The sequence below is a fragment of the Falco cherrug genome, chromosome 7 (genome assembly GCF_023634085.1).
Source record: "Falco cherrug isolate bFalChe1 chromosome 7, bFalChe1.pri, whole genome shotgun sequence".
NCBI lineage: Eukaryota > Metazoa > Chordata > Aves > Falconiformes > Falconidae > Falco > Falco cherrug.
In genome coordinates this window covers 29,399,874-29,421,883 of record NC_073703.1, presented here as the reverse complement: position 1 = coordinate 29,421,883, position 22,010 = coordinate 29,399,874, and the positions used below count along the sequence as shown (strand labels likewise).

The window sequence follows — 22,010 nt, the reverse complement described above, 5'->3', positions numbered from 1 at the left end:
ATATTGTTTCTTGCGGAATAAAAAATACCAAATGCATTTGTAATGTCACACTCCTCCTAAGAAGGTGTAATTCTGAACTTTCTCCTCCATGGCTCTCCAAGTCTGACAAGAAATATTAGAACTTGTGTGTTGTGGTTTGTTAAAAAATGTAAATTTATGTTCAAAATTGTTTGTCAGTCTCTCAGAAAATTAGAAGTAATTAAATAGAAAGTTCTACAGATTTGTGCCATTTCTGTCCCCTTTCATCTCAAGATGGTGTGAGAAGCAGACAATTGTAATAACTTGCTGCTACTCCTTTCCAGCTTAATTTGATCTTGTTCCTTAATTCTGACAGATTGTTTTTAATTTTCCCATCTGTTCCATAAAAATCTCAAGTGATTGACTCTTAGGAAAAAATAATGTCTAATAGCTGAGCCATTTTTAATGAGTTGGTATGAGTTATTTAATGAGACGTGCTGAAGAAGGCAAGCCAAGTGAAAAATTGGGCCTGGAGTGGTGGATGTAAAGAAAGGTAAAGGGCAACCGTATGCTTCAGGAAGTCTCCACTCTTTTGTTTAACCTCAGATTTAGACTGCTGCTCTCTCCAATTTCAAGCACCCCACATCCTTAAACCCGTGGACAAAAAACAAAGGCTCAGTAGCAGTAATTCTTTTCCCCCCCTTTTTTTAGCACAATGTCTACCCTCAGACAGTACTGCTTTGGGGAGAGGAACAGTCATGCGAAGGAAAAAAAAATAAAATCAAAGAATAATACTTAAGTAAATGTAAAAACGTGCTAGGCTGTGGTTTAACTTCATTTCTTCTAGCGCCCTACCCTGTAACTCCCAGATACTCTAGTGCTAGGTCAGAAAGAACCCCCATGCCAGTAAACAGAGTGAATGTTCTCCTCCAGCATCTCTAAAGGCTAAAACTTTTACTTTAAAATTGCCTGTAAGTGACATCTGGGGCAGGAAGCCATCAATATGCAGTACGGGTCTTTGAGAATAGCAACTATGAATATAAATGTTAACATCTGGACTTCTCCCTTATGTTTTGGGGTTTATATATTATTATAATAAACATTAACATTATTTTTAATAATCATCAAATAGCAGTTTCTCTGGCAGCTTGAGACTTCATTATTAAATCAAATAGTGAAAATAAATATACAGCTCTTTTACATGGAAAGTTGAAAGTTTGACTCAACACTGCAAATATTCCATTGTTATTCTGATCTATTGTAGAATTCATAGAATAATGAATTAACTTTCCAACTGCATACAAAGAGGCATAACAAAAGAAAGAATGCTACCATGGTAATAAGCAAAATATATGCATGTTTTTGCAGGTTTTAATGGGCTACCAGCTAAGGAGACAGACTTCTGTCTGCATTTTTTTAAACTAGTAAAATCTGAGTAATTTAAAGGTGAGCAGAGAACATCAGTACTTCACACTTTCAGAGCATCTTCAAATAACTCGGGCTCTCAGGCTTCCCTGTGACATACATTTCAAACAACCAGAGGACAGGGGAAAGATTAAAATGTGACTTTGAAACCATTGAATGTAGTAGAAGTGGAAACTGCTTCTGGTTTAAATTTGTACAAAATTGGACTTGGATGGTGTCCGTTTTAAGGCCCAAGCTCAACAAGTAGCCACAGATAGAAGATGCTCTGTGCTTATGCAGATGCCTCTGGCTTTGAATGAGACTAGGCTGTGCCTAAGAGTTAGACTGCCCTAATGTGGGACCGATATAAGGTAAGCAAGTATTTTTATTTTTAAGGACTTTTTTCCTTGTTATTGCTATCTAGTAGCAATGTTTCTGTGGTTGGACTTTTGTTTTTTCGCTTTGGGGAGAAGGAATTGATCGTTGTCTTACATTGCATGACAGGAGAAAAAAATGACTTAATTTTGGGTAAATTCCCATGGGCTTTAGAGACATTACCCATTATCTATCCCTCTTGATGGATTTTGGACAAGGATCTGGTTGCATTGTGGCTTTAGTAATAAATCTGTGTATTTATGTAGTTAACATTAAATTCACAGGATGTAAGTTTAATAGTTCTGCATTAATCCTTCATAAAGCATTGATCTTTTGTTTTTTATCTTTTTCCTCAGTGTGTCAATCCTGATCTTTAATACTTCTCGGCAGTGCTTTGTTGTAGTGAAGCAGTTCCGCCCAGGTAATCCTCTTTTTTTAGATTTACTTTTGCTCTCTAGTGAAGCAAGCTTTTCAGGGTTTAGCAGTTAAAAGTTGGTGCATCTGTGGTGATAAAATCTTTGTTCTATATTCTGTTTCTTTGTATGATAGCCCACTATTCAACCACTTTTCAGTTGGTCAGAATTTTCTCACCAGGGAAATTGCCATTACAGATGAAACCAATGATCAGGGTAGCCTTACATTCTGCTATTGGGTTAGTCACTGTCATCTTTTGGATGCAATTACAAACAGCTCTACAATGATCATGCAATAGATTGCTTTTATTTGAAGTTCCTACTAGACCTATGTAGTATTTAGTAGGCAGCTTCTGTGCAGAAGCACATTTCTTTTTTTTTCTTTTGTTCTTAAATATTTATTTCTTTTTTTAATGTGTTATTGTGTCTTGTATACTTCGGAATTTAAACTGAGGGAAATTCAGGACTGCATGCTTTTTCATAAATACATGGACAGCTTCATTGTACCAGTTACTATGAATTTAGGTTAATATACTATTTTTTTCTGAATTTTTGTGTTAGTTATTGTAATTCAAAGCAAGATTTACTTTCTGGAAGTTAAAAATGAAATGTATATTCTCTGCATGTTAATTAAAGAAAATCACAAGATTTTCCACTGTTGCTAAGAAACCATTTCAAGACTGTTCATGGTAGACTTTATAGGAAACTTTCTCGGGTGGTGTCGTGCTGTCCTTTCTTACTGACAGTGATTGACAGGCTCTTCAGTGTTGTGCAGCACTGTTATACTGACAGTACATACTTCTTATGAAGCCTTATATTGACTATTACAAAGACAAAGTGTTTGTTTATTTGTTTATTAATAATCCAGTGCTTTTTATTTGCCAGCCAAGTGAAATGGCTCATATAGCTGTTGCTCCCTTTGAGGCAATCTTAGGCAGAAGTGTTCATATTTATGCATATATATATGTACACACACGTACTGAACAGTGATGTGTTCATTACATCATCTGTACAGAGGTGTCATATCTGCCTCAGAAGACTAGACTGTTGTTGGAGTTAAACTGTTCCAGAGGTTGGAGCGGCTCAGAAACCTCGCCTTAGGGACAGTGGTCAGTCAGACACCCCATAGCAGTTCAGTGATCACAACCATGCCCTGACAGTACTCACATCACTTTAATTACGTTTCCATTGCACGGTTATTGTCTGCCTTGGTGCCTGAAAAGGCAGAAAATAAAGCAGACAAATAAAGCAGAAATAAAGGCTGGGACCTTTTTCATTGCTAGCTCCTACCAGGGTCCCACCGGGAAGGTGAGAGCACATTACTTTTGAGCAAACAGCTGCCTTGCACTCACCAGGCACGCTCCCTGCACGTGTGCTGGTTGACATATGTGCTTGCCTTCCTTTAGGGTGTGGTGTCGTGATCAGGTTTTCCCACTGATGTCTGTGCTTCTTTTAAAGGCAGTCATCACTCCCTGTACGTACATTCCCACCTCATTCCCTTTGGCAGCACCTGCCCTTATGCAGCCACAGCAGACATCTTAGGGCTGAAAAAAAAATGAAAATAATAAAAAAATGAGGATTAGGCATTTTATCTGACTGGCCTGAAAGAGTTCATGCAGGCTTGAGGGGTGGAAGGAGCACATAACCAGGGTGAGGCAGACATGGCCATAAATTTCAATGTATTGTGGACTTAGATCATCTTGAATGATCATAAAACACACATTTGGAAGGAGCAGAGAGAAAAAAAGTTACACATTTGTCTCAGTAGTTTCCATATTAGTTCCTCACACATGACTGACTGGCAATGGTCTTGGGCAATGCTCATTTTGGTAGCCAATTGACCACACATTTTCAAATATAATAAAATAATGTGTTGGTAGGAAAGGCTAGGATTAGTACCAATGAACATGTGCTCTGTTTTTCTCACTGTGAGTATAATGACCTTTCAATGAATTGTGATGTTTTTGCATTGATTTAAAATAAACAGAATCAAAGATTTGAATTGTAAGCTGTGTTCTGTTTTAGGAAGTAGGAAACACAGATGCAATCAAAGAGAAATCAGAAGTTGAAAGAAAAGCAGGCATGTTCCCCAGTCAGCTAGACCCCGCTAACCTCTCAGTCCATACTGTTGTTTTCTTCTTTTTAGGGATAGAAACAAGTACCTGTATGAGTCATCTATTGAGGGTGCTTTTAATAACAGTTATGATCTTATTTGATGAGTTTGGTTGAGCCATCTATCCTTTGTCCCAGCTTTGCAGAAAGGTAGGCAAGTACATCAGTTTCCACTTTGAGACTTCTTACAGCTGAGTGGCTCCAGGGTAATTAGTCAAGATGCTTAATGAGCGCTAGATGGTTGGTTGAGTCCTTACTATGCTGCTGCTCATCACATGATGACGGAGGAGACTACCTGGTGATGATGAAGTGGCAGTTTCTGACCAAAGTAGCATAAGGCATCAGAAGACAAAAGAGCAGTCAGACACAGTACTAGTGAGTGGGTGACTGCTGAAAAAGAAGCTCTTGGTTCTGGTTTCTGCTCTCCCAAACTGTGTATGTGCAATAAGCTGACAAGCTGTAATGAGAAAGAGGAGAGTCACAGGTTACGCTCCAAAGAGTGTTCCCTAGCCTATAGGCCACAGGCTGCTTTCCCTCCGGTACTTCATCTCCCCTGGTACATCACTTGTGCAGTCAATTTTGCACCTTCAGAAGAGGTATGGGGGACTTCTCTGCTCCCTGATATTAGCAGGCAGCTTGGTGGTCAAGGCTTTGCTTATCTGTGAGAGATAAATTGAGTTTAAACCTTTGCGAGCCTGGTGATCCTGAATTCATACTCTGACTCCTTGGTGAATGCTCTAATATTTGGACTCTCTTACAGAAGTGGCTGGTACTGCTGCTTTTCTTCCTCATCTGCAGAGAAAAGCTGTTACTGGGCTTTAAGTGCTGGCATATTGCAGGACTTTGCTCTGAAGAGGACTGCTGGATTAGGTCCTTCTGGGAATGTAGGTTTTGATCTACATGGAGCCCAGTTGTGCTGAGGGAGAAGGAGAACAGCAGGTGCCTGCTGGAATGACAGGACGGGTTTCAGGGATTCAACAGACTTGTAACAGAGGGTTACTTTAATCACAGTTTCATATTTCCATACCCCACACTCTTACCTGCATCCTGTTTTGATGGCCAAGCCCTTTAGTGGGATGCATGTGTTGTTCCTTCTTGTAAATACTGATACGGGTATGTCAGCAGTAAAAAAGCAATAAAACCTTAAGAATATTTGGCTCATCTTGGAGAGATCTTAGATGTAGTTGTCATTTATGATAATTGTCATAGCTTTTAGAAGTTTTTGGAATAATGACAATAGACACCCTACAAGGATCTGTCCCTCAGAGTCTGCATGGAATATTTGTTTTGCTGCCTACATGCTGCATTTTAAAAAGAAAACTATGCTCCAGTTATGTTTCAAGTAGGAAATGGAGGCTCCTTTCCTTAACTGTTTGAATCTCAAAGGCCTAGATGTACCTACTGCAAACAGCTTTGAAAGTTTTAACTTTTGGAGAAAGATTAGGTTTTGACTGATCTAGACACCTCCCTTTCAAGTGCTGATCTTGCTATGCTACACTTCTGAGGTGTTGCAAGAAGCATTGCAGAAGGAGCCCTGGCACAAATCTCTGGGGTGTAGACTTCCTCAGAGACTAAGTGCTTGAGAGGTCATTGTGGTACTTTTATGTGACAACATTTCTGTGGAGACTTCATTGTATGTCAGAGTTTTAAGAAATAATAAGCTAAATCCAGTAACTGGAAGAATGCTGTCCATCAAACTTGAGCTCTTTTTTATACCAGTTCTGCAAGATTTAGAATGCAAGATGTAAGGTAAGCTCATTTGAAAACCGTGTTACGTGTATATGAAATACGCATGTAAAATACTTTAATGGAATAAAAATAATTTCAGATTTTAAAATAGTTTTATTCAGGGTGTTTGTAACACCCTCATGGTAACCTTTCATGAAAAGCAAGGAGATAGACATGAAGAAATTTCAAAGAAAAAACAAGTGAGGTTATACCTATAAATTAAAGTTACCATGATCTGAAATTGTCAACAGTGATTCTTTCTATGTTCACATCCAGTCCTGCAGTTCTCACTCAGGCAAAATTTCTGTTGACATCAGTGAGAGGTTTTGCTTAAATAAGGTCTAAAATCTGGCATTTGCACTTTCTTTAGGAGTGCTTTACAGTGGCAGCTGTTTGTAGATTAGTTCAAGAAGTCTTTTTCAGATTCCACAGAGGAATCTGTGCAAGGAGCTATATGTTCAAAAGAGGATTATTTTTTTTTTTCAAACAAACATACATGCTTTTCATACCCTTTCTAAATAACAGCTGAGTTGACAGGCTGAAAGACTCATCATTGTGCACATGGTACATAATTTTGCAACCCAACTTCTCTGCAAGATAACTGCATAGTTTAAATTAAATCCTGATATCCGCATTGCCCAACAAATGGAAGCTGTATGGCACTTCTGGGACTTAGACTTCTTGGATAAACTATCTTCCTTTTTTTATTTCTTTTAAGGTGTGTATAGATTCATTCTGAATGATGTAAGCACAAATAGTTTAAAGAATAATTTTACAGAAATGGCAAGGAATTTTGTTCTCTAAAATTCCAATTTCGGTGTGTCATAATTTTACACAGATAACACAGCTTGTTACTCTTAATACTTTGATGATCAAAAATTTCCGGGCAAAATTTGTGTACCATCTTTCTATTTAATATGAATACATTAACATATCCACCCCCCCACCCCCCTGTTTCTTTTTCTTTTGTGTTGTTTTTTGTTTGTTTGTTTGTTTGTCTTTTAAAAAAAAAAAAGCTGTTTACATGTGTGAAGTAGAAAGGCAGCATCCTGAAGTCTTTCAGAATCAGGACAAGGAGAGCTTCTCTCGTCTAGAGGAACCCTTACCTGCCTTGGTCGGAGTGACCTATGAACTCTGTGCTGGCATCGTAGATAAACCAGACCTTTCTTTAGAAGAAATTGCCTGTGGGGAAGTCTTAGAAGAGTGTGGCTATCGTGTTCCTGTTACAGACCTACGGAGGATCACTTCTTACAGGTAAATAGCAGTGAGGTAGAACACTTTGGCGTGGTGGTGTTTCACAGATTGCTGAAGTGGCCTGAATGTAATGTAACATTCCCTGTTCCCTTGTTTAAGCAGTGTGTTGGGAGAAACACAGACATCTGAAAGTATATGAAAGGTGTAATTTTCAGCAAGTGAGAGGATTATTTACAGAGACTTAAGGAATTAGAAACTCATAATTATGGGATTGAATTCCCAGTAAGAATGATACAGTTGTAATTTATTCCAAAGAGTATTCAAACTGGGAAAAGTTGCATTGGGCTTTACAGAGCAGTTTGTTAACAGCACTAGAAAACAGCTCATCTTTACTGTGTCAGGCAATTTCAATCTCTGATTTTATTATCCTGATTAGCAGTAGAAGCTGCCCAAGCTGGACTCTGATTTACCATTAAAACAATTTTGCAGAAGCCTAAGAACCCGTGCCATTAGATTTCTTCATAGTAGTTGAGCCGTAATTAAGTCATCTTGAAACTGGACAATAATTAATTATATATATGAAGATTTTGTTGATTTGACTATGAAAATTTTTACATTGTATTTTTTTTTTGCAGAATTTCAACTAGTTATTGAAATAGATTTAATGTGTTTTAAAACATATTTGGAGTAACAGGAAAACTATATGTAAGAGGAAAAATATAAAATGTGAGTTGTTAGAGGGGGGGGAAAACCCACCAAAACCACAAATCCTTCAAGAGAAACTTTGCACACAGCTTTAATCCCATTATATCTCCTCCCCAGCTTCTAGTATTGTGATCCAAAATGTATGTATGTTTGCATTTTACAGAGAAAGCAGCAGGTTTTTTACTTTCTTTATTTTGCTTGACATCTCCATTGAACTAGGCCCTGTCATTGGTTTTTAATTTGGGAATTGAATACAAATCCACAGCTGTCAATCCTGGCAAATGTTATTTCCTGCTGGATTAACAAGCAGTGCTTCTGTTGAGGGGAGGGGGTGAATCACAGGAGCTGTCTTTTACAACTCATTGAAACTAGATTAAGGGTTTGTTCTACTGAAAGAAAAAGCGCTTTCTAGATTTATGAGCAAAAGCTGTCTATAGAATTTCATAGATTGGGTGACACTGACAGGCTATATAGCATGCAGTTAGATGCATATGTGTATGTACGTATGCATGTGTATACAAACACAAAATAGGAAAAGCAGATTATAATTTCTGCAACTATAGAAGTTTGTAGCTTCAGTGTGGAAGTTTGACTCAACATTAACAATTTACATCTGGCTAAAACACCATATATTTTTTGGTCGATAAATACCTTTGTATCTTACAGGTGGTTGTTGGTTTTTTTGTCAGTTTCTTTTTTTTTTTTTTTTTTTTTAATTGCACTGACTTGTGGAGAAAGTATACAATTGGAGTTTTCTCTGTTAAGACCCATGCAAAGGGCACTTAATATGTTAATCCCCCAGTCCTGCTTTGTCTATGTGTGTACAGCTTTCTGCCGTGGAAATCCATGGAAGTCAGAAGGGCCTTATACTGTTTACTTTTTTAGATCAATATGAAAGGTTGAAGCCTCAAAGATGGTATTTTACAGTTTCTTTTGTTGGATTTCCTGTGCTCTGTATTAGAATTTTCTAGGTCTTCCTATTAGGAGTGTCCTGTTTTTCCTTCAGCCAAAGACTGGCGTTATCTGCCTGATCCTTGACAATTTGGTGCAAAGACAGGAATTAATTTGTTCTATGGTCTGCTAAGGATGTTTTTTCCATTATGGCTGTATTACAGATAAGAAATTCTCAGCTTTTTCTAAATGTAACAGGTTTTTCCAAATGACTTATGCCACTGTTCATGCTGTGACTGTCAATGCAAAGCACTGACATAAGGCATTACATCAATGCATATGCATGCCATTAATAATTACAGTACATCATGCACCACTCCTATTATCTGCCATCTCAGTGATCGATGTAATAGCTGCGCTATATTATTTATTGATCCAGTGCATCAGGTTAGAGAGGAGCCTTAGAAAACAGAATTGGAAGGAATTTTAGAGAATCTCATCTAGATTGCTCCTCTTCCAAAGATCAGGCTCAGCTAGATTTAAATCACTTCTGACAAATGTGCATCTGTGCTTTCTCTAAAATCTGATCATTTCATAGCCTCTCTTAGATGGTTTCAGCATTCTGTCTGAAGTGTCTTAACTATTTGTACGTATCTGACTAACTATCTAATTATCATGAGCAAGTTCTTCCTCATGTCTTGCCTAAATTTCCCTTTCTTTACTTCAAGTCTGAGACTGACCACCCTGTTCCTAGTGGACATGAAGTACTTCTGCACCTTCCACATACTTGTTTGAACGTCTCCTCTTTATTTTATTTTTGCTTATGCAAAACTATCTGAGTTGATTTACACTTTCTCTTTAGACCCTGTTTTCTAGATGTCTGATTATTCCTTCTGCTGTCCTCTGCCTTCTTTCCATCTGGTCTGCAGATTTCTTAAAACCATAATGCCCAAAGTGAAGCACAGTATTTTAGCAGGGGCTTTACTAGTGTCACATAGAATGGAAGCATTATTTCCATAGTCTTACAGATAATTTTGTTTATATGATGTGGCCTTTTTTGAAAGGTCATTATGGTCTGCAATGCCTCCCCTATCTCAAAACTGTTTTCTGCAGCAGTACTGCACTGACATTCACCTCCTGTCTGTATTTGTGCTGTTCGTTATTGCTGCCTGAATGCAGAACCTTGAACTTGCCTTTACTGAATTGCATCCTATTTTTTCAGACTGTTTCTCAAGTTGTTGGGATGATTTTAAGTTCTAATATTAATATCTAGCTTCTTATAAATAATCTTTCTCAGCTTTGCTACCTTCAGTCTTTATTTCAACATACAGGTTCTAAAACAAAATATTGAATTACATTGAGTGGAGAATGGTCCCCAGTGGAATCTGATTTCATTTGTATTTCCAATTTGAAAATATCCATTCCATGCGTACCATCTTCATACTAGTTTTCCACCTATTTCACAGTTCCTTTGATTTCTAAGTATATCACGATCTCCCAACTTCTTAATGAAACTGTCATATTAGATAATGTTTAAAACCTTGGTAAACTGAAGTTGTATTGTTTGTGGTATTGTCCTTATCCACAAGACCTGTTAATCCTGTTATAGCTGACATTTGTTTGGGCGCACCTGATATATTCCTGACAAATCTGTTAGCTCTTGTTCCTTTCTTGATGCCAGTAAAACTGCCAATAAAATATAAAAATATTTAGATAACTGTAACTAATAATTACTGAGTTAAGTCTATCAGATTTTTGTAGATAAAACCTGAGAGTTGTGTGCACAGTGAAAAAGGCTTTCGGACAAAGAAGAGGTTTTGCGTTGTCACATCCTTTGGTCTGAAAGCAAGGAGTTGTCTTGTTTTTCTGACAACACCCCTTTCTGGAATCGTGGTCATGAGAAGGAAACTGCCTGACTGGAATGAAAGCAGGACTTGAGCTAGACCTGACAGAAGGATGTGGAAAGCAGAAGAGACACCAAATGTAAAGGCAGAAACAGTTTTGGCTAGCGAGGTCAGTACAGTACTGCGGCTAATGAATTAAGGGGAGGGCAGGGACAGTGCATAGGGAGGATTTAGGCTAGGGGAGAAAATCAAATAGCAAATCCTCGAGTAGAAAAAGAGGAAGAGGAGATGAAAGAACAATGCAGAGTAAAAAACATGGGCTGAGGACTAAATGGAGTTGGGGAAAGTACATTCATTGTGGCAGAGAAAAAAATCTCTTTATCAAAATGATAAAGTACTTAGACTGTATTCAAGCAGAACTTTGCTGTGTTCTTAGGCAGTGGGAGCAGTAAAGATTGGAGGTAATCTGAAGATAGGGTTTTTTTTCCTCATTTATTATCAGGGCCTGCAGCAGTTTTGAGGGATGTCTTTTTTTTTTATGTTTCTCAGCTAACCAGAAAAGGTTAACTACAATATTGCTACAGATATTTCAAAAGCACATACAAAGAAGCCATGGGACCCTGTTCTTAAGTTCTTTCAAAGCTCCAGTGACGTTATACTCATCACATAGAAGCCAGACACTGAATTAAGCAGATCTCAGACTTAACTACCTTGAATCATCCACAGAGTAGCTGCGGAGTCAATGAGAAATCAGGAAAGAAGCCAGGAGTTGGGGAATTTACGCTAGGTGAGTAAGAGTCTTTGGAACAAGTTGTTCCAGCAGCAGGACGGTATGGCATGGGTGAATGAAGGAGACTACCCGGTTGGGGCAGATAATGAGAAAGACAAACATATTAAGAGGGCCTTGACTGGAGGAGGTCAGAGAAATGACACTTTGAGGAATCAGAAATAGCTGTTCCTTTTATAGAAAATGCTAGCCAGAAGCTGAATTTAAATGCAAATTGTTCATTTTGCTGTGTAGCTAGAGGCAGGAATAATTCTGAAAAATACTTCTATTGTTTGCAACCTCTGTGATGAGTTTCCTCATAGTGGCTGCACAAATTGCTACTTTGTGCTTGGTGTACAATAAGTAACCCTGTGGTATTACAGAAAGTTTGTTTTCTATTTTGGGAGCACCTAATCCACTTTTGAAGGCTTCCTGAAAGTTTTGATGCCTGCTGGTGTGTTGAGTTCTTGTCAACTATGTGTATGGCCTCAGTCAAAAATAGAATAGATAGTAGATGCAATGGGTGTAAATGAACCATTTAGCTCAATAATAAAATGCAGCTAATAATATAGTACTATATAGTCAGTAGACTGAGGCTCCATGAAAATGGTTGCCAGTTAAACTGTTCATTTTTCAAAGCTCTAAAAGAAATCTGTGAACTCCTTCGAGTTTGTTGGGGTTTTTTTTCCCCCTAAATGCAAAATGTTGCCAGTCAGAACGACTTCGAACTTACTCATATATCAGATATAACAGATATAACAGATTTTCTATCTGTCATGGTATCCCAGCAGTTTTCAGCTTGAATCCCATGTGAAATTCTGTTGTGAGTTAGTTTCTTATGTTGCAGTACTTCCGGCTATCTTCCTTGAGACTTGTTTTCTTAGAAGACAGGGGCAGGGAAATATGTTGTTGTTGCTATTAAAGATGTTATTATTGCCATTGCAACTTACAGTATTTTCTTTTAGTTCTTGAAAATTTTGGTGGTCTTGAAGAATATTTATAAAATTATTTGGAGTGAAATAACATCTCAAAGCATCAGGACAAAGCTGAACCAGAACTTTTCCCTTCATTCCATCTTTATTTTTTCCCAGAGGTTGTATCATAGCCAAGATTTATTACACTAGGAGCTGTAGCTTATCAGCCTGGTTGCAAAAATCAGGTGGATTAATTTAAGGGCTTAACTATATTAACATAGGTACTTACTTTAATCTTCCTACAGTTAACTTTTTTTTTGCCAAAAGTATACAACAAAGAAGAGCATTCAGAGAATTAATTTTGGATGTTCCAATTACTGTGCCATGGCTATTAGTCTCTGCGCAATGAGGTAAAAATGGTTTGTATTCATAGGTTTTTATGTAGAAAGAATAATAGCCTTGAAAATGTTGTAGTGCATTATAATTAGAAAGATCACCTGCTAGTACACCTGTCGGGTGGTGGCATAATGTAGTATAATTTTATGTTAATTACTTCTCTACTTTTTTTCCTGCACCTGCTGCATATAATGTCAGAACTCTACAGAAGTCCTAAGAAGTGACAATAGGAGGTGCATGTCACCGTTCATCAGTTTACATGTTGTGTGCCTGAATAGTTCTTGATTTCAGCAGAAATAACACAGATTTGTCGTATTTATTTATAAACATGAATTATGTATTCACTATATACCCAAACTCTGCATCCAGATGGCTTACGTCTTATAAAAGGATGTATTGCATTTAGGAATTTTCACATTAACTATGTCAGTTAAAACAAAAAAAAACATTTCTGTGTTGATAGGAACAGGTAGGTGTTGATTGCTTATAGATTTTATATTTGTTAAATATTAAGAAATTATGAAAAGTTTAGCTTTTAATTGCTGTCTATCAGAAATCTGAGTTAACTAAGAATTCTCCACAATGAAAGTCAATTTATTTGTTCCCCATGTTGTAGCAGAGGAGTATAATATACTGTTTATTTTCTCAAATGTGCATGTTCCTTCAAATTAAAAATATAATATTTATGAATGTAATGATTATGAATGTAAGAGTTTGTTGGTATAGGTGAGCACCCAGGCATGAGAAGGTGGCAAAGCTAATCTTAACTATATGCTTTGAATTTTGACCTTGTTTACAAATGTGCACGTGTGCGCACACGCTCAGTTTGAAGAAGGAACTCCCTGTTACTGAGCGTTGGCAAACATACAAGGTGGACTCGGTATCACTGGCGGCTTTTAGGCACTACTAAACTTCTTTCTTTTTTTAAAGCAATAAGATACTGTTGCCCACTTGTGATAAAACAACGTGTATGTATCTTTATGCTTATGCACTTAGATATGACAAGTGAAAAGTCTCATTTTGTGAGCTCTAGTTCATGTGCTAAGTATTTTCTTGTGCACTTAATAAAAGGGAAGAGCTAAACAAAGGCTTTGATAGCTGCTATTGCCATGTTTCAAAAACAGATTGGAGTAACAATCTGTCTCTTGTGTTTTTCCTGGTCTAAGAAGGAAGTAGATAGAAAATACTCTAGTTACAGCTTCATTCTGCCAGCCAGTCCCACCCCTGGGCAGGAGGTGAGGAGAAGCACTTTGCAGTCATTCTGCAGTCCTTCAGCTTCTCCACTGTGTTGTAGACTACAAGTGTGTTGCCTGTAGCTTTGAGAGCCATAGCATGATTTAATCACCGTGTTTGAGTGTTTTATTTAAAGTGAAATATGAAAATGCAGCATACAGTCTTGTTCTGATGTGTTAAACTTGCATTTAAATTACTGTTGTGATGAAAACCATACCACTTTTGTATCCTTACTTTGACATGCTTACATTCTTAGACTTGCTGTTGTCAAAGATAATGGAGATTTCTAACTGTCTGTGAAGGAGTGGTAGAAGTTTAGTGCTCACAGTTTGGTTCTAAAAATCTATCTCTGTTGAAGCGACAGGGTTTGTGAGCCTAAGCCCTAAAGATTTGACAAAGGGTATTTGTCAGCCATGTAGCTGTTAATTGAAACAAGTAAAGAGATGAGGAAAACAGAACTGTGTTGTGTATAGATCATTTGCATTTGTCCCACAATGGTAAATAAGAGTCAAGCACAGTAGAGACACATCCAAATACATCTGGAACAATCAGCTAGGTCAAGCCAGGCTTAGTAGGTCTGGGTCAGTATGAGCTGTGACCTGCCTGGTCTGGGCAACACAGTGCTAAACCCATGGAGTGAGGCTGAAGCCCAAAGTCTCACCGTGGGTGAGTGCTGTGAGTTTCAGACCCTGCCTGCCCTCCCCCAAACCAAGCCTCTCTTGTTCTGGGAAGGCACCTTGATCAGGAAGGTGGTTTTCCCAGGGTGAAACTCATCACTTGCAGTTCGGGTGTGCTGACCCCTGTGATTTCCACAGATGCAAAGCTAATGAATATAGCTGTAATCTGTTAATAGGTGACTCATTTCAGACCATGGCAAAAGCGTTTTATTTGTAATGTGAAATACTAGGGCAAAGAAAAGCATATGTTACGGACTTGGGATAGTGGAAGAAGGTAGCAGAAAAAAAGGAATGTAACCATAATTAAAGGCACATCGATATTCCTTAAACAGCATGCTCAGAAAGTGAAAGTGTGCAAAAGCCCAGGAAGTTTCTAGTGACAGGTAAGTGTGAAAGCATACTGAAAACATAGTAGCTGCCTGTTGCCAGTCAGACCCACCTTCTCCCTCTCTGCTGTCTTCCTCCTCTGGCCCCAGTACCCACAAGCACTGAAATATATCCACATTTTCCAAGGGTATGTGTTAAAACACTTCATTACTTCAATAAGTTGGAAGCTCAGGACAGCTAACTTCAAATTTCTATAAAAATCAAAGGTACTAAAGACAAGCAAAATGTCGATTGCATTGATTTTTGGACAATTTTCTAAAGACAGGCAGGATACATTAGTATCTAAGAGCCTGGAAATGTTGTGAAAGACAGACAGCAGTAAGCAGTATTGGAGAATATTTAATTTAGTAAAGGACATTCCGTGTGGATCCATGCAAAAATGACCAGCTGGCAGAGTAAGCATTTAGAGGAAGAAATATCAAATTTAAAAAAGGTAAGAAATATGCCTTTTTAATTAGTTATATTTCTTTATCTTTCAACTTCTGTCTGAAACCACTGAAATGGACATTTAGTTAGACAATAGATAAAAGCGGTAATATGTTTATAAACAATGTCATGCAATAGTCTACAAAGTCACCCATCTAAATAGTAAGGGGATCGTAAGTAGTCTTAGAAATATTTAGGTTGCTGGTTTAGGGGGGGGAAGAGTAGAATCGAATAACGTGAGTATTAATACCAGCACACTCTGATTTTATTTATAGCTCATTTGGAAGTTTTTATTAGTTTTTAATGAATAACTCATGGCAAAATGGCACCAGAGAAAGATAAGTTAGGTAATTAAATAAGAAAAAATGAACATGTGGGTCTGTCCTCCTTTAAATATATATTGTTGCAAATTATTTTATTGGTTTCTGTGCCAAATTATATGCCAGTATACATGAAGAAATGCCATAAGTTTGGGCTTCATAATAAAGGAAAGACATTGATGCTCTGTGCTTTCATCTTTTAAAGTATATTCAGGCTAGTAGCCACTTTTGATGTATTTAGTTCATAAGAAGAGAAACACTGCTTTAATAGAAATGTCATATGAGTAAATACAATGAAATAACAGCATATTGAAATCACTCCGTGCAGTTTGAGCTGCATTGGCAAGAAACTGAATCTTGCAGTGTAGCACCTTGGGAAGGAATATTCCTTTATATTAAAAAAAAAAAAAAAAAAAAAAAAAGGTGTGGAAAATGAACTCCTGTGATGTCCACAGCTGCAGCTATTTCATATGTAGATGGTCACAGGTGGTATATAAGGAGATTATGCTGTAAATAAATAATCAAGCCAGACTGTTCTTATAGAAGGGCTCCTTAAATAAGATTCTGTTTTTCTAGATAGCATTTACATAGTATCAAGTGGTCATGGGTGTACTCAATTTAGGATAATTTTCATTCTGCAGGTGGGGCACCCCAGATGAAGCTCAGACTTGACACTTAACCAGGAATAGCAGAACATTAAATGTATAACACATAGTCCCGTGTTTTTTTCTGCCTGTGGAGACTAGCAAGCTGTATTCATTGTCTTGCAAATTTTACAGTATAAATTCACATGTGTTTTTTATTCTTATTATCTCTTACCAGAACCCAGTCTCTGAACCCTGGGCTTCCTATGTTTGTTTAATTACTAAAAATGCAATTCTTGCAGAAACAACTGAAGAATGAGTAACCACTGTATGGAGAGAAAAACAGATCTGGATCTCTGGCTGATTTAAAAAAAAAAAAAATCCTTTCTGCCGCCTCAGACAAGAAAAGAAGGAAAAGAGAAAACAAAAAATGAACAATCTACTATTCCATCACAAATATGTTCTCTCAGTGAGGCTCCTTCCAGTGGATGTAGCTATGACAGTGAGGAGCGGGTGGGTAGCACATGGGTCAGTGGTCAGTGACAGATGCCAAGGTGACTCACTTTTTTTTTAAGCTGAGGGAGACTGCTCAGTGGATGATTAGAGCTTAAATAGCCAGGCGTGGTGGACTGTGAAATAGATCTGTTTGCTCTTAATCAGTATTTCATTTGCAGTGTTGCTTTTTAACATTATATATTATTGCTTGTTAATACCAAGAAAAATATATTGTCTTTTAACACAAAGGGCATCTAGTGAAGTGTGCCTTCATCCTCACGGCAGAAAAGGCGCTGGCTGAGAGCACATTAACCTTAAAAATGGCATTCCAACTTCTGCGAGCTTGTTGCTGATAGCAGCTTGATGAAAACTGGCCCTTACCTTCACAATGAGATGAGAATGATTCAGCTGGCACGGTGGGCCCAGCGTGCGACTCCCGCTGCTTTCAGACTGCGTTAGTGTTGTGCTGTCTGCTGGCTGGAGCCTCGCTTGAGGTGAGGTGAGCGGCAGCACGGCCAGCAAACGGCATTACCCTTCCCGGCAGCTCCCTTTCGGAGAAGGGAAAAGGGAGTTTGGCACAAGGAGTCCCGAGAAGACTTTGATCTGGTGCCAGTGGCACCTACAGTCTGTGGATGATTGTCAGCCCTGGGTGGCTCTTTTATTGGCAGACCATCTCTGGTGGTCATCAGACACTGTACAAATACCAAGGACAGTGGCTGCAGAAAAGAGGTCCTTAGGGGGAATAAATATTGAACCAGATTGACTGAGGAAGGAGGTCATGTGCTTTGGTGAAAGTGGAAGAGAAAATGGAAAACCATTAGTCTGGCATCTTCCTGTGTGCTAGTAGGTCCCATTTTCTTGGTTAAAATGGGTCTTAAAAAAAACTACTGACACTGAAATAAAGTGGTGAGCCCAGAATGAAAGGAATCCTGTAGCAGCATTCACCGCTCCTGGAAGTGCTGAAGATGGTTAAGTTTCTCTTCTTAGACATACAGGAATGATCCTGGAGGAGTAAAACATCTTGTCCAATGTTACAGAATGTATTAGAAGAAATTTTAGGAAAGAATTTGCAGGTCTGCTCCCTATTCTGTGTTTAAAAAAAAGTGTATATTCATGTAAGAAACCAATTTCAATAATCACTATTTATTCTCCAAACAAAATAATTACCAGTGTTCTTAGAAAATTGAGAGACAAATGATTAATTCCTGCTATAGGGTGTGATGTATGCTGGATTAACTGAAAGATTTAGTTGACTAATGGTTGGGTAAGTACGGATATACACTCTTAAGACCATAACACTGCTACAAACCTTAGAATCCTCTGCATGTATAATAATAATACGGAAGCTAATTTTTCAGCTTGCCCTAGTGCCTCATTCATAGTTGCAGTGAACTTTGGATCCAGATTCAATGTAAAAAGTTGCTTGTAATCATGTGGAAGGAGGAAGCTGTGATTACGATGTGAATATTTTCTTGGAAGGACTAAATGAGTGGATTATGTACTTATCCCTTATTTAATAATACCTAAATGAAATAGTCCTAAGGAAACAGGGGATTAACAAATAAGAAGTACAACACACAGCAAGCGGTCTAGCTGAAGAAAGACTGCATAATCTAAAATATCCTCAACTAAATCCACTGTAGCAAATTTAGCAGGGAGACTGAATTACTTCAGATAGATGCGTGCTTACAGTGGTCCATCCATTTGGGTCAAGGCTGAAGTTCAGGAGGGATAGAGAAAGACTCTCAGGCTGCCTTTCTGTTATTGTACCCATCTACTCCATGAGCAGAGGACTCCAGCTGTGTATGGGCATAATCTTCTTAAGAGTAAAAAATCTAAATATTTGTGTAAAAACAAGCAAACAAATGTGGCATGATAGCATACAGATACACTGAGGAGTTTCATTCTGTTGTTTGTAAATCTCTACAAATCATCACGCACTCCAGTTCTCACCAAGGTCAGCTGAAAAAACTTCTGTTTACTTCAGTATACATAGAACAACAGTCCCCCAATTCAAAACTTTTTTTTTTTCTCCCAAACTAACATCTTTCCAAAGTTGCAGCACATATTTGAAGACAAATCCATTTCATAAGCAATTGTATTTAAAGTGTTGGTATTTCTGCATGAAAGTTGCCATCGATTTCTCTGTTAACTTAGTGACACAGGTTAAGGACCCAGGTTTCCATTCTTAGTTCCTACCTGCCGCCTTTTTATCTAAAACAGAGTTTCTCCTCTGCTTTTTTCCAGGTCTGGAGTTGGTGTCACAGGTTCTAGGCAGACGTTATTTTATGCAGAAGTAACAGACCAGATGAGAACTGGTGAAGGAGGTGGCCAGCCTGAAGAAGGAGAGCTGATTGAAGTTGTAGAAATACCTTTAGAAGACTCAATGAAGTTTGCTTATGATGAGACTCTCCCAAAGACAATGGGTGTTATCTTCAGCTTCATGTGGTTCCAAAACAACATAGCACCCAAGCTACCAAAAAAATAAAATCAAAGTACCACGGTTTTAAGAAAAGCTTGCCTGCTCGTTCTGTGGATACAGAAAATTGCAAACCTTCCTGCCTTGATCGACTCAACTTTTCACAGAGCAAATCTTTCTTGAAATAAATCTGGAAGTAAAGTCTGAATTAAAATCCTGACCTAATTTCCATCATTAGCAAAACACTTACTGGCTTCACAGGGGCCAGGATTTGCCCCTGAGAGGCAAATGTTGATTTCTGCACAAAGGCTAAGTAAATGTGTCCACTTGTCTCTTTTCATGGCACTGCTCTACCACTATTTTGAAGAGTTGCTCAAGACCTCAGTGCAGCTGCCAGACGAGCCTGTCACTGTGGTCTGTATGTGCTGGCAGCTGTGTGTTCTGTGTGGATTCTGATATTTGGGGGGTGGGAAGGCAGCAAACCTTAATAGTCACAGATATCCTAACTATGTTCCTGGGTTCTGCACAGCTTTCAGGGAGCAGCTTTCTCTGTGGTGCGCGGCTCCTGTACAGAGAACACGTTTGCATTTCTGAACATGCAGACCTGTATTTCATAAGCAAACCTGTCTGAAAACCCTTCTGCTAATGTGTCATTTTGACAATAGACCAGCTGTAAGATTATGTGCTTCTGTTTGTTCCCACTATAATGCTGAGCAGCAGTGATGGTGATAGAGGGATGAATGATGGGGGCTTCTACTGGAACACATGCTTCTTTGTTTGTTTTATGGGTAATACTTGATTAATTAGATCAAACTTGGTCCTCTAGAGTGGGACTTGAGGGGCTGAATTCTTTTAATTTGACTCTGAGGTGACTAATAGAAGTGATTTCTCTGAGGTGTTCTGTGGTCTGTTTCCTTATCACCCAAGTGGGAAAAATGGGACTTACCCCTCAAATAACACTCCCTGCAATCTAATGATTGGAAGTGCTTTATTGAGATTCTATCATCATTTGTGCAGTTTCCATTGAAGCCTGTGCAACCTGCACAGACGTACTGAGCAACACAATTTGATTTAATAAAGTGGTCTAATTAGAACTTCCATTACTTGTTCTGTCTGCATACTTTAGATGTGGACTGTTTGTCATGTGAAACTGTTAAAAGCATGAATGACAGAGAATCAAGCCTGGCAATTTAATTACACACTGGTTTATGTTATTTACTGTCTTAATTAACATGCCTACATTATATGTGCTTCTAGGCTTACTAAGGTGCTAAGTATGTTTGGAAGATGAGTACTGTGAATGTGCAGACTTTCATATAGCAACTGGAATAAATGCAGTACAGATGCCTGATGGTATCCAGTGGCTGACTTAAAATCACTGCATATCTAAAGAGGTGTATAAATAAATACTTTTTTTTAAAAAGGCTTTTAGAACTGGTACTTCCTACTGTTGGAGGGAAAAGGTCCTTGGAAAACCACCGGAGAAAGAACAGCCTTCGTCTGCAGGGGTCGGACACCTTTTGTGAAAGTTCAAACCCATTTACGTTGGACTGTGCCTGGTCTGGGGTGAGTCAAGGGCTGAGTTATGAAAAGCAAATAAATTCTGTCTGTCTGTTGTATATACATTGGAAGGTAGTTTAGGGTGGGGTCCCCACTGCTCTGCATCTTTATGGTGACTAGTGCAATGTGTCCTGATTGCTGCTAAGGCCTTTATGAACTATTATAATAAATTATGTCTTTTATTCCAGGCTGTAGTTGCCAAAGCATCTATTTGATTCCATCAAATTATTACACAGTAGCTTGTTAATCTCTTCAGTGTCAAACTAGTAAGTCTGCGTGTATACGTGTCAAAAACCTTTTTTGCTGTATAATGCAGTAATTCGGGAGAATAAACCAGTGTAGTGGAGGGGGGTCAAAGCGTGAAACTTTAAAAAGCATCATTTATGTATTTATACTGTTTGCCCCAGAATTACAAACGGCCAAAACTCCACTTCTAATGAGGCTCCTTGTGTGATGCTGAGAGCTTTTCCCCCGTCAGACATTCCCTCCCCTGCTGCATCCAGGACCGGCAGTCAGTGCTTCACGAGGTGCACTCGCGTGGCACTAACAGCCTTGGTGAGAGCCCGTGGCTTTGACCCAACCGTGTGGGTGACAAGCATTCAAGATATGATTCTTCAGACTACATACACATTTCACTGGTGAGTCTGGCTAGAAGTGCCTTCAAATCTCCAGACCACGCCGGGAGGAGGGAGAGCGGACAGTGCTGGATCTGTTGTGCCACTGCACAGCATGGGCATGGTGAGCTGCGGGGCGCCGGGCTGCTGGGGAGGGCACGGCCGTACCCCACGAGGCAGGCGGTGAAGGTCCTGAAACCTCTGCGTGCATCCCGGCACCCCGCCACTGGAGTCAGCCGGTCGTGCCTTGCCTGCGCGTCTGAGCTGGACAGTTGGAAGTGCAGGTGTATTTTGCCCCCTCCAAGGCACTGCGGCTGTCCCTCTGACACCGTCCCTCCCCAGCAGCGTGTGCTGGGAGAGCACCAAGGGCAGTGCCAGACTTGCCAAAATCTGGCCCAAACTACTGCTGCTGGTCAGCGGAAGGCTGTTCACCATCACTGGGGGGGCAAGGTGGAGGGCTTGCAAGACATACGTTCCTGAGGCCTGCCTGCTTCACAGCCCAGCCCTGGGGGTGTGCAGGTGACACCGAGGAGCCACCACTGCCAGAGCAGCACCCGTGGTTTCCCAGGCGTGGGGTGACAGTGGGAAGTCACGG

The 22,010-nt window shown here is 39.0% G+C and overlaps 1 protein-coding gene across 3 annotated transcripts in view; it reads left to right on the top strand.

Annotated features, from left to right (window-relative positions):
* NUDT14 (nudix hydrolase 14) overlaps positions 1-20,988 on the top strand; it is a 66,007-nt gene extending 45,019 nt beyond the window's left edge. For all 3 annotated transcript variants that reach the window (XM_055715989.1, XM_055715991.1, XM_055715990.1), the window contains exons 3-5: positions 2,094-2,158; positions 7,007-7,244; positions 19,070-20,988. In XM_055715989.1, coding sequence (XP_055571964.1) covers positions 2,094-2,158; positions 7,007-7,244; positions 19,070-19,310 — 544 coding nt within the window. In that variant the 3' untranslated portion in view covers positions 19,311-20,988. The remainder of the gene's footprint in view (positions 1-2,093; positions 2,159-7,006; positions 7,245-19,069) is intronic.
* The last annotated feature ends 1,022 nt before the right edge of the window (positions 20,989-22,010 follow it).